Below are 19,614 nucleotides of genomic sequence, written 5' to 3'. Positions count from 1 at the left end.
TTTCCTATGAGAAAGCACCTTCCCCCAAAATGAGCCTCATACATAACTCACTGAGGAAAGGAAATAGGGAAGCTGCGTTTTTACTGCTTCCCTCTGTGTACATGTTCGTTCAGTCATTGTCTTAAGCGCTGTCTCAAATACCTGCTGTTTTTGGTTTGGATATTGTCTACATAAGGAGCTGACCTTTCCATAGAGAGACCCTGGAGTCTAGAATTATCAGAACACCTAATTTATTTGTGTCTTCTGTTATGCTTGTATCTCTTACTTGTTTTGACAATAAAAATCCTTACTACTTTCGCAAATGTGGACAGCTGGGTGTTTTTGTCCAGTTAAGAGCTTTACATTCTGCCTACTCACAGTCATGGAGCCTAAGGATGGTAAACTTAGTATTTTGAAAAACCATTGCCTTTTTATTATATCCTTTTAACATCAAATTATTTGTAACGAACTCAATCCTTTGTTTCTACCCCCCCTTCATTACATTAGATCTTCATACACTGACCACAAAGTCAAATGCATAGGCAGTATAACACGTGCATTCCATCGAGGAAAAATGAATAGTAACATGGCCTCTCCAGAGACAGGTTGCCAGTACCCTGAATGACAGAGCATAGATGTCTAGAATTTGTTCAGCGGAGGGATTCTTTTCACATCTTGAATGGAAATGTTTAACATATAGTGCATATAGTATTACCTGTTTCAAAAAGCGTATAAATAATTTTATTAAAAAACACATATACACCTTGTATATTTAAGCCATATCTGAGAACAGGCTAGGGTAGGATTATCAAAAGAAGATATTTTCTAAAGTTAGAAAGTTATTAAAACCAACAGATAAATAAGACAGGTTTGGTCCTGTAAGATTTTTAACTACTTTTGTCATACTTTTAGAACTTCCAAGCAGTGCTAGAGTTCAGGAGGTATTCTTGGTGTTCAGTGCTGAGAGGGACATTAGAGACCTCTCTAGGTCTTTGGAGCAGGCTCGTCGTCAGGGTTCAAGTCTGCGGCATAGAAGAGGAGGAGCTTCAACAAATGCACTTTGTCTTGGAGCTGTGGGACCAGGGGCTCCCCCAGCATCTGGATCAGGCGGCCGCGGAAGGCCTCGATCTGCTTCTCCACGTCCACTACTGTGATGTCATCTCCTTGCTGGGGCTTAGGCTTAATCCTTTTGATTATTAAGTCTTTTCGATCGATCACTGAACTCCGTAAGTGCTCTGCAAGAGGGAAAAAGTCAGTTGGATTGATCTGAACTGCTTTCTAGTATTTTTAAGATTTAAGAAGATGAAACCCATTTTAAGTATGCAGGGTCTTGGCGAAGACTTACTGACTAGCTACTGGAATACAAGTCTAAGGCTGTGTGAGTGCCTATGGTAACTCCATTTCCAAATGGTGCTTGGTTCTTGTTCTCCCTGGTCCTCAAGTTTTACATATTAAAAAAATAAAATTATAATCTCTAGTTAGTGTTTTCCCCTTTGATGTTTTAAACAATGAGACTATATTTCAAGTTAGTATAATCACTGAGGAAAAAATTAAATTGAATTTTGAATATCTTCATGGGGATTTATCCCACGTATAAAAAGAACTACAGAGCAATATTGAATTTAGTAAGTTTTTTGTGGTATTGATCTATTGTTATAATTCTGGAACCACTTTGTATTGTGAGACAGACCAAATGAATAAGTACATTCATATTCTAGGTAACGAGGATTCTCACTGTGAGAGAAAAGGGATTCAGGTGTGGAATGGACGAGAGGAAGAATCCTACAGTACTAGAGTGGAAACTGAGGAATCAGTATGAACTTGTATTTATTTTTAACTTGTATTTTTTTAAAAAGTATGTAATTTCCTAGCTCTATTATCTGAAAGGGCCTAGAAGCAGAGACAACCCAGTAACAGTCAGCATACTTAGCACCCAGATTTTGGTTTCTATATACCATTTCCCACTCCCCACTAAAAGGAAACAGAATTTTTTGGAGAAGAGGCTGATTCTAGGACTGAGGCAAGTAAATTATAAGGTAAACCTTGATTATCTTGTATAAGAAAGGGAATGCTTAAAAACTGATGGTAACATGTCAAAAGGTCATAGGAGCCACCTTGAAGGGGCTCCTGTTGGCCACAGTTTGGACAGTTTGATCATTAAAAATAATGACAAGAATGGATTATAACACTGAATTAAAAAAACAGTCCTAAGGGGTGAGGTGTGGGTACACATGGAAGAAAGAAAAGGTTGTTTTCCAGAAGGTGGCCAGTTAATAAATGTAGAAAAGATGTATAACTAGAAATTCACATTTTGCAACCTACTAATACAATAAATGATTTAGTAAGAACCATCAGTAGAAGCTAAAACTAGTATGAAAGGCTGAATAGGATATTCATGGTCTCAAAGTTTCACCCTCTGGATTATTTACTACTACAAAGGGAACAGGTAACTTGGCAGTGGAGAAATCTGTTAAGTTTGGAGAAATGATCAAACTTAACATCACCAATAATGACACCAAAATGACATTACAGGCAGTCCCCGGATTACGAACGAGCTCTGTTCATAAATATCTTTTTAAATAGAATTTGTACATAAATTGGAACCAGTTAGGTATGGTTCGGCTCTAACATCAGTCAAATGTTTGTCTTCGTACGTAGTGTATAGTGTAGCTTTCTATGCATAAAAAATGCTTCCAGATACACTAAAACATCTTTAACATAATAATAATAACGTTTTGATGCATGTCACAAAGTAGCACCGGTTATTACGAACCATTGTATGTACCTTGAATTTTTAATACGATAGGCTTTAAGGGGGTTGGGTTCGTAACTACAGGTTGTATGTTGTAACCTGGGGACTGCCTGTATTGCCTCTTGATTGTCATGCACTGGGAAGGAGGGCACATCATGTGTGTAGTGTTCTTGCCAACAGTATTTAACACAGATCTGATTGTGAAGAAATAGACAATTCAAATTATGGAACATTCTACAAATGCCTGGACTCTTCAAAAATATCGGTGTCATGAAAGAGAAGTAAAGGCTGGATCTATTCTAGATTAAAGGAGACCAAAGAGTATGACAACTAAAAATAATAGTTGATATTTGGATCCTTGCTCAAAAAAAAAAACCACCCCCCATAAAGGATATTTATTGGGACATTATTAGGTAATTCAATAGATGATTTTTTTTTTAAATATTGTACTTTAGATGAAGGTTTACAGAACAAACTAGCTTCTCATTAAACAATCAGTAAGCATATTGTTTCGTGACATTGGTTACCAACCCCATGACATGTCAACACTCCCCTTCTTGACCTTGGGTTCCCTATTACCAGCTTTCCTATCCCCTCCTGCCTTCTAGTTGTTGCCCCTGGGATGGTGTGCCCATTTAGTCTTGTTTTATTTTATGGGCCTGTCTAATCTTTGGCTGAAGGGTGAACCTCGGGAATGAATTACTGAGCTAAAAGGGTGGTCGGTGGCCATATTCTTGGGTTTTCGCCAGTATCTGTCAGGCCAGTAAGTCTGGTCTTATTTTGTGAGTTAGAATTTTGGTCTACATTTTTCTCCAGCTCTGTCTGGGACCCTCTATTGTGATCCCTGTTAGAGCAGTCGGTGGTGGTAGCCGGGTACCATCTAGTGCTGGAGTCAGTCTGGTGGAGGCTGTGCTCCTTGTGGCCCATCAGTCCTTTGGACTAATCTTTCCCTTGTGTTTTTTTTTTTTCATTCTCTGTTGCTCCAGACAGGGTGGGACCAGTAGAGTATCTTAGATGGCTGCTCACAAGCTTTTAAGATCTCAGACGCTGCTCACCAAAGTAGGATATAGAACATTTTCTTGATAAACTATGTTATGCCGATTGAACTAAATGTATTCCAAGACCTTGGTCCCCAGTAACTTGGTCCCTCGGGGAGTCTGGATGTGTCTATGGAGCTTCCATCACCTTGCCTTGGTCAAGCTGTGCTGGCTTCCAGAGTATTGTGTACCGTCCTACCCTTCACCAAAGTTACCACTTATCTGTTGTCTTTAGTGTTTTTCCCTCCCCACCCGTCCCCTTCCTCGTAACCGTCAATGATTGTTTCTTCTTGTGTGCGAACCTTTTCATGAGTTTTTTAATAGTGGTCTCATACAATATTTGCCCTTTGGTGATTGACTTAGTTCACTCAGCATAATGCTCTCCAGGTTGGTTCATCTATGTTGTGAGATGTTTCACAGATTCACAATGGGGAATTTGAGTGTGATAATAAACAGTGGTGTGTAGGAGAATATCCTAATTAGGAGATAAATGCTGAAGTAATTATGCACGAGGGTCACGATGATGCAACTCAATCTCAACTAGTTCAGGAAAAGAATTACAAAGATGGATCAAACATGGCAAAATGTTAACAGCTGGCGAGTCAAGGTAAAGCGCATGTGGGTGTTCATTTTTTCAACTTCTCTGTAGGTCTGAAAATAAAGAGCTGGGGGAAAGAAAAAGGTGCTATAAAGGTATCTCATCCCAAATCCATAGGCCAGCTCCAGTAGCGTTCTGGAAGCCTGTGGAATTGAGGAGAAGGAGCACAAGGTCACTACAAGGCACAGGTACTGAGAGAGAAGCTGAGGACTGTATGATTCCCGAAATGGACAAAAGTAGTCTATAGCATCATTTTCTCAGTCTTCTCATTCATAAAATGGGTATAATGGCACCTTCACTGACATGGTTATTAAAATGATTGGATTATAGGGTGTCCAAAAATTCAGGAAACAGTATATGCGGTACATTCTCGAATAATATACTCAATACGTTTTTCCTCAACCTTCAGGTATCTTTTCAGGGAAAGCCCCTCTAAATTTACAGCAATGGCCACAGCTGTAATCACACACACACACACACACACACACACACACACACACACACACACACACACACACCCCAAAGTACAATAAATAACTACAGAGTGTCTAATACATCTGGAAACATAGGGGAGAAGGATGCCTTGAGATGTAATTTCAGGGTCTTTAGTAAAAATTTACAATGAGGACCTACTATATGTCTGGAACTGAGCAAGACTTTGGGGAGAGAGTGGAGAATCAGAGACTTGGGTCCAGCCCTCATGGAGATGATATTGCAGTGGCAGGAAGATCAATGGTAAATAAACCAACAAAATAATTAGAGCTTGTGGTGAGCACAAGTAGTCGATGCTGTGATAAACACAGTAAAAGTGGGGGGAATGAGGGAAGCAGCCCATTCCAGTCAAGAAAGGCCTCTGAGCTGAGTCCTGAAGGATGGGAAGGAGGCAACCATGCAAAAGGCCCTGAGATAGGGAAGTTTGCTTTGAGAACCAGAGATTAACTCAGGATAGTAAGATGAGAGTGGCAGGCAGGCTGGGACCCACAACAATTACTTTGGCCTTTGTGAGCAAAGTGTAGTCACTGGAGGATTTTAAGCAGGGAAATGTGATCTATTTTACTCGGCTACTGGAGGAGAATGGTCCTAAGGGAATAAGAACCTTTTAGTAGAACTTGATTTTCTTAAACAATGCATGTGTGAACACTGAAAAATAATACATGACTTTAAAAAAATGGAAAGAAAGGCTGGCTGAATAGGGTAGGATAGGGAAGACTTGGGAGGGGGTTGGGAAGAGGACTTTGGAGTTTATTAAAATACTGCAGGAAATTCAAGGCTGCAAATATTGGCAGTGCTCCTCTAAGCATTGACCAAGGGGAGGAAATCTTAGCCAGTGGATTTCAGTCATTTGGATCCAGTTGGCCAGGCCTGGAATTTTATGCTTCAGTAGGGATGCAAGTTCTTACATCAGAGGTTGTTGTGGTTATTGTATGAAGCAATTTATGTAAAGCGTTTGTTTAGCACAATGCCTGGCTCAAGATATTTTGGCTCAAATTACTCTTACTATTAGTTTCTGGATCAATACTTAGGTTAGCTATTATTATTTTATCATCACCAACACTATAGGAATCTCCAACCTGTCATTCTGAGCTCTTCACCTTCCTGGCAGATCTCTTCACCTTCCTGGCAGATCTCTTCTTTCTCCACTCAGTAATGGCAGAGCCCTGGCAGTCATCCTCCCGACTCAGTCCTTTGAAGTGCCTCTGTTCTATCTCTTGCCTTCTCCACTGCACTGCTCACACCCACGTCACCATTACCTTGGCCCCTCTCGTCCTCCACCAAACTCTTCACCTCACATCAGGCAGAGTGACCTTGTAAATGTGCAGATCTGATCATGTCATTCCCTTACTCAAAACCACTGTGATGGGCTCCCCTCACTCTTGGAATCAAGCTGAAATTCCTTCACCTGGTCCAGACGGCCCTTCATGTCTTGCCCCATCTATCTAGTCTCATCTCGGGCTCTTCTCCCCTTGCTCACTACTCCCAGTCCTAACAGCTTCTTCTATGCTCCTTGACCTCACTAAGCAACTTCTTGCCTCAGGGCAACATGCTGTTCCTTCTTCCAGGAAAACTCTTCCCTTCCTATTTGCCTGGCTCATACCAATACTTCCTATCTCTGCTGAAATATCCCTTCTTTAGGGAGGTCCTTCCCTAATTCCTTCAAATATAGATTAGGTCTTCCTGTTGTATGCATGTGTACTTTCCTTTATATCATTCTTTTCTATTGTAATTATATATTACTTATATGATTGTTTTGGGTCAATCTCCCATTAGATAGTAAGCTCAGTGAGGGCAGGGGCCATGTTCTTCTTATTCACTGAGCTTTTCCTCATGATCCAGGCATAGAGAAGGCCCTTGGTAAATATTTGTTGCCTGGAAGAATGTATGGATTGAACAGTTACTGCTTTTGCCTGTCTCCTCTCCTTTGACAGGGGTCTTTGCAGGAAGACTGTGTGTATGACCGTATGACTGGTGCCTGATTTCTGTTTTGTTCTTTTAAGTATTATAAGTATTAATTATTTAATTATTAAGTATTAAATGACAGCAGGTTCACGGTTTCAAAATGTGAGCATCAGGAAAACATATAGCAATCTGTAATTTCACGGGGCTTGAACTTGAGTCACATGAAACCGGGGTATGGGAGACTGATTCTTAGTCAGAGAACATGAGCTTAACTGACAGTCCAGCGTCCACATCTCAGTGGGGCCACCCTGCCCTTCTGGAAATGTTTGCAATACATGGGGTTCAGGGTATACTTCTCAATGTCAAGGGTATGTTGTACAAAAATAATTTAGCAATGTACGGAGTGTTTAGAACATAGAGAAGTAGCCAACTCCTTAGACTCTCACCTTCTAATCTCACTCAGTAATTTCACAGAAAAGTAATTCCTGTTTTCATTGCACACAGACTCTGGCAACAGACCTCAGTTTGAACTCTGGTTCTGCATTTACTGCTCTAAGAGAGTCTTTGTTTTCCCAACTGTAGAATGGAGATGACACCGACCTTCATAAGGTATGGATTATATAAGCTAGCGTATGTGAATTTACCTATCTTTCTGCCTCTCTTTCTTCATGCTAAAAGATTCCCCTGAACCAAGAGCAAGCCTAGACTCTCTGACTTGTTCTCTGCTTTCTCCATCCTTGGAGCTGGGCAACTCAAGATGATCTCAGAATTCCTTCAACAAGGCTCTCGCCACTTCAGAAGAGGGCAGAGATGACTACGGTGCCCTCCCGGTAGAGTGCTTGCTGCCTGACAAGGACACTGACCATTTCAGGGTACCACTCAGCTGTGATTTTTGTGGGACAATGTTTTCAAACACATGGGTTTTTGGGCTGGTGCTTAGTCCTGAATATTTTTTTCTCCTTGTTAACTCTTGAAGTCCAAAGAAGCTGGAGAAGCTGTTAAGGATAAAAGTGCACTAGAACGCCCTCTGTTTATTCTTGGCCTATAAACACTGGTCTGAAGCCTTCCCATCTATTAGCTGAAGCATAAAAATATATTCTGTACTGAGAGTGGATCCATGTCCACCTTAAGTCCCTCTTGCCTATAACCACTTATTAGGTGTATTCTTTTGGAATCAAAACAGAAATGAACAAGCAGTATTGAAGGTGAACTTGAAACAAAAATGAGCTGCTTTAATATTAAACTTTCTGCTAGATCTCCAAAAGAAACAATTACGTAAACGTCAGTGAGGCTAACTGCACATGGAATTTGCCTTTGGGGCACTGTTTTAAGAATGACAGGTACCTTTCTGTGAGGGTGCTACAAATGCATAAACCACACACGAGGTCTTGACAACGCACTCCTTTGAGTTTAAGTTTCAAGAGCCTCAAACACAAAAAGACCCTTGCAGCCTACCCATGGCCAGGCAAACAGGCCTCTCACTGAGATTCAACTAACATTGATCGAGCACTTACTACTTTTTTCTCACACTTATTAGCAATCAGTCTGGCAAGTTATATGTTACCATCCCCATTCTACAGGAGCAAAAAACTGAGGCCTAGAGATGTGAAGTTTGCTGCCCAAGGCAGAGTAAGTGATGAGGCTGGGATTTGAACCCGGGCCTTCTGTCCTTAAATTCAATGCTTTGTTCATATTTCCACAACAGCTCCTCAGTTCCCGGCCTGAGAGGATATAAGGGCTATGGTACCTTCCCAGGTGTCACTACTGAGCTAAAATCAACCGTGACAGGCTAACTTTTAAAGGCAGGTAAATTTTATACGTACACTTTTTTTCTACTTGAGAATAAGTTGTAGACACTGTGCTCCTTTGCCTGTTCATACTTCAATATGGATTTCTTAAGACCAAGGATAGAGCCCTGGTGACGCAGTGGTTAAGACCTATGGCTGCTAACTAAAAGGCTGGCAGTTTGAATCCACTAGCTGCCCCTTGGAAATCCTACGGGACAGTTCTACTCTGTCCTATAGGGTTGCTATGAGTCAGAATCAACTTGATGGCAACAGGTTTGGAAGATCAAGGATGTTTACTTTCTTAAGCCTATGTAATTATCAAATACAGCAAATTTAATAGAGCCATAATACTATCACCTATGAGTTGGAACCAACTCGATGGCAGTGAGTTTGGGTTTTTTTTTTTTTTTTGGGGGGGTTTTGGTTTTTAATCTCTTCAAATTTCATGAACAGTCCTAATCATGTACTTTATAGCTTCTTTTTTCCTGGTTCAGGATATAATCTAGGCTCAAGTATTACATTTAGAATTCATGTGCTTTTAATGCCTTTTAATTCATGTCTGTTTTCATCTGGAACAGTAGCTCAGCCTTTCTTTGTTTTTATGACATTGGCACTTGGGAAAGGACAGGCAGGTTCCTTTGTAGATAGTCCCTCAGTCTGAGCTTGTCTGTTCCCTGTGATTAGATTTAGTTATGTATTTTTGGCAAGAACACCACATGGTCAGGGCCACAATACATGGACATTATGGGAGAAAAACGCAGAATTCAAATTCTTAAGAAGTCCAGATTTATTGGACCAGGTGAGACTAGCGGAATCCCTGAGTCTATTGCCCTGAGATACTCTTTAAATCTTGAACTGAAACTATCCCCTGAGGTTAAGCTTTTAGCGAAATAACAGATTAGCACACAAAATAAAGGATTTTACTACTGACTACAGTGGTCCATTAAAAACCATATGTATGAGACCAAAAGGTCAACAATTACTCTAAAGCAAAGATGAGAAGATAAGGGGGCAGGGTAACTAGAGTACTGGAAATGGAACAACCAGAATGCAATTAAAGAAAATGCTGACACACTGTGAAAAGTGTAACTAATGTGATGGGCTGTCACATTACAGGGGTTGCAACTAGTGTTGCATAACAATATGTATATAAATTTTTTTTATGAGATATTAACCTGAGCTGTAAACTTTCACCTAAAGCACACAAACACAAAAAAAGTAATGTCACTAAATAATTCGTGTGTGAAACTGTCAAATGAACCTAATTTGCTGTGTAAACTTTCACCAAAAACATAGTAGAATAACAATAATAATAATAAAAAAAAAAGACCACCATATGGGCAGTGGTGAGGCCCTCTCAGTCCATCACGTCAGGGGGACACCAGGTTTCTCCCACGTGAAGTGGCTATTTTTCCTCTTGTCGTTAAGAAGCACATCGGTTCTTCGGTTTTCCCAAGGGCCTCAGTGAACCCATGGCTAACACAATCACTCTCCTCTGAAGCAGCTGTCCCATCATTACCCTTGTCAGTATTCGCCTCCTCAGTGTGAACTGGTCTAACTCTCCCAGATCTTCATTGTTCACTGGCTGTGCATGTGATGAGCAGTTCTGAAGAGCCACTATCACAGACTTTGGGGAATCTTACATCTTTTGCAAGATGTACACTTTTACGTCGCAACTGATTTGCTCTGTGTTTGCTCTGTGTCACCAGACACTTCCAGTGTCCACAGTCAGTGAGCAATTGACCAACAAAGACGATGCAGTGCTGGGCAGGGAGAGGTGCCAGGGCGAGTTGATGAGGACTGTCCAGGCCATCACTGAATACTCTTTCTGCTATGATGCTTCCTGCTTATCTAGACAAGTGTATAACTCTGAGGACCCCTGTATTTCTAGCCCAACCAAAAATACGTGAATTCCTCTGTTTCATAGCAGGGACTCCAGCTATGTCATTTCTATGTTCTTGGTAAGCTACAAAACCAAGGAGCAATGCTTTACTCAAGCTAACAAACTAGAATCCCCTGTATAAATAGAATTCATAATAATGTCCACTGAGAGGCCTCCCACAACGTCTTGTGAACAAATGCTCCTTACCTCTTAAAACGTGCTGGTAACTGGACAACAGAAACTGCAGATGCTCAACCAGCTCATCCCAAGTCTGCCACTGGGTTTTATCTGACTGTGGAGAGCGTAAAAGCAATTGATGACAAATACTTTCCCCAGTTAGAGGTTTTAGACAATTTTTAAGTTGCTTTTATATAATGTTCCAACAGTAGCGTGTCAACAAAAAAACCTGTGAGTAGGTCTAGGGAAAAGCTGTTCTTGAACCGAAATCAAAGCAGGAAAAAAAATGTACCTGACATTTGAGCAGTGAGGTGGAATTGTTCAGAAAGTAGAGGGCCTGGGCCAGAGACAAGGGCAGGCGGGTGGGCGTCTCACAGCTGTGGAGGAAGATGATTTCCAACACTTTGCAGCGCAGAAGGTGGCTCTCCATGGTGGTAAAGAACATCTCTCTGTGTGGACAAGAGGAAACGGGAGTTAACTACTTCAAATGTTATTTCAAGGAACATGTTCCATACTTTTCTCCTGGATGTCCTTACATTTGCCTTAAAAAAAGGCAGCCAAGAAGGATTAAGAGATGGACGGCTATGAAATCACAAAGCCTGTGGACAGGAATAGATTTGTTCAAGAATTAAAAACTGTCAGGAGAGAGAAGTCTATGATGTTTGAAAAAGACAAGTTGAGGACATGTTACAGAGAATGTCTTCATACTGTACGTATGAGAATTAATCACGAGAACGTATCTTTCTGAGTGCCTATAATATGCCTGCAGCTGCCACCTGTCTGCCAGTAGAAGCTTGTGTGTTGCTGTGATGCCGAACAGGTTTCAGAGGAGCTTCCAGACCAAGACAGACTAGGAGGAAAGGCCTGGAGATCTGCTTCTGAAAATCAGCCAATGAAAACCCTACAGATCACAATGGTCAGATCCTGCTGTGCATGGATCGACAGCAACTAACAACAACTACATAATGTACCAGATACAGTTTGGCACAAAAAGGAATATTAGGATAAATAAAAGAGAGTACTGCTTTCAAAAAGCTGATAACTGAACAGGGGTAAGGGGTATGCAACAGGAACCTAAGTGAAGTGCAGGGCAAGTGTACACATATGCAAGGTGCCAGCGGTGCTCTGGAGATACAAAGCAGAGAGGGTTCATCCGGTTAGGGATGGGAAGAGGCCTTCTTATGGAAGAGGAGGCATGGGGGACAGTGGGCTAGGAGGAGCAAAGAAGACTGAAGGCAGATGGCATTTCAACTGGAGGGAAAAACATGGGCAAAAACAAAAAAGTAAAAAATACACAGCTGTGACTTCTTAAATTCCAGTCTGGGCCTTGAGTGTTCTCTTGCCCTTGACTTTGTCACGATACCCAATACAGGACTTGACCAGCAAGGGTGGGCTGGAGCACCTTCAGAGGCTTTTAAGCAGGGGAGTGGCAAAACTGGAGCTGCACTTGAGGACAGTGAGTCAAACTCACTGTTCAAAAAGCAATGTCAACTTCTAGAAAAAGGTGGTTGGTCTCAGACGCATGGGGGCATCTCTGGATGGCCTGATGGTTTTTATTTGTTTGCTTATCCTTGCCAGGTTTACTAGGCACAGAAATTTTGGGAAGCAGACAGCTTGTGAGCAGACACAATTGTCCTCAGATTCTTCTTAAGTCTCATTTCTACTCTGCGTTTGGCCTATTACTTTCACGAATCTTTTATCTCAAACTGTATTTCTGCTTCCAGTTTTTATTCCAGGGCTTGTGTTTATTCTGGTTTTATGACCCACAAATGGCAAACTCAGAGACCCACAAAGGACAAGGGGCAGGGAAGAACGGCATGATACGCCTAGTGAACAAGTAACAGAGCTGGCGCAGACCCAGGGGTTCTTTGACAACATCCTGCCCCTCTGGAGTTTTGCAACATCCTCTTTGCAACAAGAGATTCCCCTGTGCCTCTGCCATTTATTAAAAAAAGATAAATAAGTACCTATTTGGAGCTCCTGCTTGTGTAGTGGTTAAGAGTCCAGGTTGCTAACCAAAAGGTCAGTGGTTCAAATCTACCAGCTGTTCCTTGGAAGCCCTATGGGACAGTTCTACTCTGTCATATAGGGTTGCTATGAGTCAGAAGCCACTCGATGGCAAACAATAACAACACAAGTGCCCATTTATTATTTTTTTCTCATTATTTTTACGTTTTCACTGGACACATATATTATTAGAGTAAAAACAAAGTTAAAAAAGCAGAACAAATATTTTCCTTTTGTTTCTGACTATTCAAAAGCTTTCAGTCTAAAATATTTATAAAAATCCATTTCATCTCTTAAATGTGCATCCTTTGCTATATTTTCTGACAGATTTTCTTCTTTAATGCAAAGAACTCCAAATTCCTATATTTGCAAGATAGTCCTCAGACTTTTTTTCATTCTAATTTCTACTCTGCATTTGGCCTATTACTTTCACAAGACAGTTTTCCTATTCAGTAACCTTTTATTTCAAACTGTATTTTTGCTTCTAATTTATATTCCATGGTTTTCGTTTATCCTGGCTTTATAATCTCACAAATGGCAAACTCAAGAGACCTACACAGAACAAGGAGGTAATTCAATGTATTGGACATAGTAGGAGCTGAAGGTAGAACTGCTTATAGCAATTCAAACTCTGATTTTAAAAACAAGGGACAGGGAAAGGTCAGTTTCTAGTTTCAGCCTTAGGAGAGTAGCTGGTATTAGACTTACTCTACTACAAACAACTACAAATCTGGGCAAAATATATGAAACAACTTTTTTTCAGGCATTGGACAACATACTACATAGGACCATGATTCTTGAGAGAAAAGAAACAAAGGTGGTTACCTCCATATTTACTCCAGCTTTCTTTCTGGGGCCACTTTCTAAATAAGACAAAGGAAAGTGGTACCCAAACAGAAAGCAGCAGGCTTGTTGGGCAGAGCAAACAGAAATTGGGGTTCAGGACAGCTGAAGGGGCTGAAATTTGTATCATAGAAGACGGAACTCAAGAAATGTGTAAAGGGTACCCCTAAGCACATGTGCAGGGAAAATGTCCAAAAGCCTGTTAGGGAACAGCTACCGTGGGACTGTGAGCTAAATGGAGATTCTGGGGATTGCCCGGTGCTGAGAGACAATGGAGTTACAATCAGCCAGAGTGCAGAGTGCAGAGATGTCATTGAAACATCTTGAGACTCCATAAAGACTAAACCTCCATACTCTAGCCCTGTAAGAGCTGCTTTAGACCACCCTAACAAATCCTAAAAAAGTTCAACAGGAGAAAGCTAAGCTTCCAGGAAATGAACTGCCTGCCAGAACAAAACTCAATACTCTTAAAAAAAAGACAACAAAATCCCAACTCTCGACAATGTAGCATCTACAATGCTCAACACACAATAAAAATTACTAGATGGGAAAAATCAGGAGAATGTGATCCATAACCAGGAGCAAAACAGCCATAAAAACAGACCAAGAAGTGACACAGATGTTGGAATCAGCAGATAAGGAATTTAAAACAGTTATTTATTAAGTTCAAGGTTTTTTTTTTTTTTTTTTTTAACAAGAGATATATAATGAGTGACTAGATGGGAACTCATAGCAAAAAGATATAGAAACTATATAAATGAACCAAATGGCAACTCTAAATCTAAAATATACGGTATCTGAAGTAGAAAAAAAGATCATTGGATAGGCTTAACAGTAGATTGGGCACTGCAAAAGAAAAGGTCAGTAATCTTGAAGACTTTCCAAACAGCCAGTGAAAACCTTATGGATTACAACGATCTGATCCCATTGTAAATGGGGTTGCCACGAGTCGGTGACCAACTCAACAGGAGCTTAACAACAACAGCATAATGTACCAGATACAGTTTGGCACGACAAGGAATATTAAGATAAATAAAGGAGAGTATTGCTCTCAAAAAGCTGATAATTGAACAGGGATATGCAACAGGAAGCTGAGTGCAGGGCAAGTGTACGTGTATTTGAGGTGCGATTGATGTTCTGGAGATAAAAAGGAGAGGACAGAAGTACTGCAGAAATGATGTTTTGTCATTCTCAGAGTATCATATCAAGAGACGCATGATGCCAGTTTGTCTCATGATTGGTGTTATTAACTTTGATCACTTAATTAGTATGGTATCTCTACTTTAAAGATAATATTTTTCTCTTTGTAATTAATGAATACGTACATTGACAGGGAACTGCCAGAAATTCAAGCCAGATTCAGAAGAGGGCATGGAATGAGGAATATCATTGCTGATGTCAGATGGATCTTGGCTGAAAGCATACAATGCCAGAAAGATGTTTACCTGTGTTTTATTGATTATGCAAAGGCATTTGACTGTGTGGATCATAACAAATTATGGATGACACTGCGAATAATGGGAATTCCAGAACCCTTAATTGTGTTCATAAGGAACCTGTACATAAAAAAAGAGGTGGTTGTTCGAACAGAACAAGGGGATACTACATGGTTTAAAGTCAGGAAAGTGTGTGTCAGGGTCTTATCCTTTCACCATACTTATTCAATCTGTATGTTTAGCAAATAATCCAAGAAGCTGGACTATATGAAGAAGATGTGGCATCAGGATTGGAGGAAGGCCCATTAACAGCCTGCAATATGCAGATGACACAGCCTTGCTTGCTGAAAGTGAAGAGGACTTGAAGCATTAACTGACAAAGATCAAAGAGTACAGCCTTCAGTATGGATTACATCTCAACATAAAGAAAACAAAAATCCTCACAACTGCACCAATAAGCAACATCGTGATAAACAGAGAAAAGACTGAAGGTGTAAATAATTTCATTTAACTTGGATTCACAATCGACTTCCATGGAAGCAGCAGTTAAGAAATCAAAAGATGTACTGCACTGGGCAAATCTGCGGCAAAAGACCTCTTTAAAGTGTTAAAAAGCAAAGATGTCACCTTGAGGACTAAGGTGTGCCTGACCAAAGCCACGGTATTTTCAATCATCTCATATGCATGAGGAAGCTGGATAATGAATAAGAAAGACCGAAGAAGAATTGATGCCTTTGAATTATGGTGTTGGTGAAGAATACTGAATATACCTTGGACTGCCAGAAGAACAAACAAATCTCTCTTGGAAGTACAGCCAGAAATCTCCTTAGAAGGGTGGCTAGCAAGATTTCATCTCATGTACTTTGGATATGTTATCAGGAAGGACCAGTCCTTGGAGAAGGACATCATGCTTGGTAAAGTAGAAGGTCAACGAAAAATAAGAACCTCAACGAGATAGGCTGATACAGTTGCTGCAACAATGGGTTCAAACATAGCAACGATTTTGAGGATGCTGCAGTGTTTCATTCTGTTGAATGTAGGGCCGCTATAAATCAGAACCAATTCGATGCACATGACAACAACAAGGTTTGTTTAACATTAGGAAATTAATCAGTGTAATTCACTACACCAGCAGAATAAAGAAGTCATATGATTATCTCAACAGATGCATAAAACATGTCTGACAAAACTCAATACCCATTCTGAATAAAAAACAATAAGCTAGAAGTAGAAGGAAATATCTACAATCTGACAAAGGACACTTATGAACATCTACAGCTAATACCACACTTAATGGTCAAAGATTGAATGTTTCTTCCTCTAAGATCAGGAATGAGGCAAGGATATCTGCTCTCATTACTTCTCTAACATTCAAGTGGAGATACTAGCCCATGAAATAAGGCAAGAAAAAGAAGCAAAAGGCATGCAGATTGGGAAAGATGATGTTAAACTGTCTTTATTTGCAGATGACATGATTGTGTATGCAGAAAATCCTAAGGAAATCACACATACACAAAAAAACCCTATTAGAATAAGTAAATTTAGCAAGGTTGCAGGATTTCCATAAATGAGTTATTGGAAAGTGATAGGAGCGTGGGTCATGTGGATACATGCATTTGCCAAACCTTATCAAATGATACTTAGGTAAATTAGTTTGTATAATTTAATTGCATGTAAATTATACCTAAAGTTTAAAAAACTAAAATAAACAAACGTAAAGGCCAAATGAAAGTGTCTTCTAGTATAACTTGGTGGGTTGCCAATTTGCCTCTCTGAGAGAGTTCTAAAGTAGGGCTAGGTTTTAGAAATTATTTTTGTCTATTTTAAGTCTAAATTCGTTTGTAGCTACCTATTTCTTGAATTCCCATCTCTCCCCAGAGGCTGGAATGAATGAACGAATGATATGGGAGTTAGACACAAATGCAGTACTCCCGACAGAGTGGTAGACATGCATGGCATTTTTACGCACTTCCTTCTGTCTGACCGCTACAATATATTGTCTCCTTTGAACACTGAATTTGGGATTAAGCAGAGCTTTGTTTAAATTTGGGTTCTAAATCTGATTAGCTGTATAACCTTGTGTTAGTTAACTCACCTTTTTGAGCCTCTTTTTCTCATTTGTTAAATAGGGATATTTCATGAACATAATTGAGATAATTAATATAGGAGTAGTTGTAGGAACTCAAAAATGTTCGTTTTAATCTTAGCAGGATATTTTAATTAAGCCCTTATTAAAATACTATTTGGTATTAAATTTTTTTCTACTATTTAGAATATTTATCTATTACGGAAGAAACCGGAGCTGCTCAAGAGCAGTCTTGACTGCTAGCTGAGAGCTTAGGGAATGGGATGGGAAGCAGACGTGGAGCTGGTGGAGATGCACTGCAGACAAACATACATAATTCCCCAAGGGTCATCACTGCACAGTGGCTCTCTCATAGTTATTTTCTGTACCAGCACCTGCTCATGAATTCATATTCATTCCAGTTTATTTTTATTCTTCTGGATTCCAAAGTTACTGGTTTAAGGAAGGAGTTACTGGTCCTTGCGAAGGACTCTTTATTTCTTCCTAATGAAATCCTTCACTAATTCATGCTTGGAGAAACTGAATTCTTTATCCTTACTATCTGGGTTCATTCTACAGGTTCATTCTTGGGTCATCTCTCCTCCACCTAATATTGAACATTCCTATTTTATTTACCCACCAAGCTTTTAAGTGAACACTTTACTTATGCCAAGCCCCATGGCTGAGGGTCAGGGGAGAAACTGGTTGCAAAATGGTGGTGTGGTGGCACCCAATCTCCTTGTTTACTTCACAAGGGGGAGGAGATCAAAATAAGCATCAGTCCAAAGCTGATTCCTGTCAGGTGGAGGTCAAACGTACCTCCACTCTCCAAACTTTTTACCAATTCTGACACTAGCCGTCCCTCCCATGGCATTCTCTACTTCTCTGCTGGGTTCAATAATTCATTGCAATGGCCACACAGAACTCAACAGACCATACTCACAGTTATGGGGTTTATTAGGGAAATAACAGGTTACAACTCAGGATCAGGAACAACTCAGGATACGGATTTTCGATCAGGACAGCCTCTTCTCAGCTATGCCTGCAGGCAGGCCTCTCTCTGTCCCTCGACCCCTTGGGACTCTGCCCTGCTCGGGAAAGTGTTACAAAGCTCTTCAGCACCACCAATAAGTGCCTGGGGATACCCCACTCCCATAGGAAGCCTTGGCCTGAAGGTGCTCAGCCCTCTCGTTCCATGGGTCGCTGAGCCTAGCTCTGATGACAAGTGCCTGGAGGCACCCCACTCCACCAGGAAGTCTCCTGCCCAGTCACTCAGCTCTCTCAGTCTGTGGGTTGACACACCCACTGTAGCCACCTTCCTCCATGGGCCGGGAAGCCGACCGTGTTGTCTCATGCCAGTCTCCTCGTTCTGCTACTGTCGTTTCTCTGCTGCCACTTCTCGCCATCTCATGCTGTCTCCAGTGGTACAGGTCTCTCTTTCTGTCTCCTGGGTCTAGGAGGTTCTTGGTGCAGGGACCCCAAGTCCAAAGGCATGTTCTGCTCCTGTCTCTTCTTCTTGGTGGTAGTGAAGTCCCCTCTTTCCACCTCTGGGTTGGCTCATTTTATGACTAGTGGGATGGCAAAACTGACCAAGCCCCTCGTTAGGGTTCCATACACCTTATTTGCCTGGTCCTACCCCCACAAGGGTGCCATGCACCTTATTTGCATCATTCACAAGCTGTTCAATCACACTGGTGAGTCATAAGCACCTTATTTGCATAGTCCCATCCAATCCTTTGGTGGGAGTTACAAGATCATGGCTAGAAAGGCCATATAAAAGCAATCCATTGCACTGCACTGGTACTTAACAGCTGAATATTGAAGGATAAATAAGGTTGTTAGTCAAATGGATAAGGTAGAAAAATTTAGGCTGTATTTAGGGTATCCTGCTTCTTCCCAAGAAATCATGCCTTAGTTGCAAATAACAACAATTAGTTGAGAACCTTCTCTCAAAAGGTTAAAGAGACAGGAATAATCCACCTCTTTCTTCCCAATTTAACTAGTATTTGGAATTTTTCTCTTTGAAATTCTGTTTCTCAGCAGCTGGGATAGATAGAGAACTTGTCTTAAGAAAAACTACTTATATTAAAAAACAAAAATAAAACCAAGACTCACCTCTGACTCCTCTCAGGAATGTCTAGCACAAACCCAAACATCATCTCGGCAATCTTATTAGAGCTGCAGGTGGGGGTCCGGTCCACCTCCACGGCTATAGACAGCATCCTCTGCAGCTGGCAGACGATCCTGAGTCCAGAACACAGAACACAGGTGAGTGGGGGGACTGGCAAGTCGCCACCCTGGGAGCTGGGAGCTGGGAGCTGGGAGGGGGCCCCTACTGGTGTACATCAGGATAAAGCCTCCTAAAGGAAGAACTTGTAAAACACACATGGAGAACTACTGAAGCCATCAGCACACTTTATTTATCAGTTCCATCTATCTGAAGCCTTTTTGGAAACGCTGGTAGCGTAGTGGTTAAGTGCTATGGCTGCTAACCAAAAGGTTGGCAGTTTGAATCCACCAAGCGCTCCTTGGAAACTCTAAGGGGCAGTTCTGCTCTGTCCTATAGGGCACCTATGAGTTGGAATTGACTTGAAGCCCTTTTGCCAGATCATACTATCTGAACCTCTCAGAATCCAGGGTTGAGCTACAAAAGA

The 19,614-nt window shown here is 40.9% G+C and overlaps 1 protein-coding gene across 3 annotated transcripts in view; it reads right to left on the bottom strand.

The window, feature by feature from the left end:
- Positions 1–93: 93 nt before the first annotated feature.
- Positions 94–19,614, bottom strand: part of SIMC1 (SUMO interacting motifs containing 1) — an 86,257-nt gene continuing 66,736 nt past the window's right edge. For 2 of the 3 annotated variants that reach the window (XM_049874364.1, XM_049874366.1), the window contains 4 exons: positions 19,076–19,204; positions 10,902–11,058; positions 10,640–10,724; positions 94–1,214 (listed from right to left, as the gene is read on the bottom strand). In XM_049874364.1, the coding sequence (XP_049730321.1) occupies positions 964–1,214; positions 10,640–10,724; positions 10,902–11,058; positions 19,076–19,204 (622 nt within the window). In that variant the 3' untranslated portion in view covers positions 94–963. Of the gene's footprint in view, positions 1,215–10,639; positions 10,725–10,901; positions 11,059–16,097; positions 18,546–19,075; positions 19,205–19,614 lie in introns of those variants that run through there. The other variant, XM_049874365.1, reaches the window with a different exon arrangement.

Source organism: Elephas maximus, chromosome 2 (assembly GCF_024166365.1).
Source record: "Elephas maximus indicus isolate mEleMax1 chromosome 2, mEleMax1 primary haplotype, whole genome shotgun sequence".
NCBI classification, from domain to species: Eukaryota; Metazoa; Chordata; class Mammalia; order Proboscidea; family Elephantidae; genus Elephas; species Elephas maximus.
The sequence above is the reverse complement of the archived record's forward strand: the minus strand, read 5'-3'. Positions and strand labels throughout refer to the sequence as shown.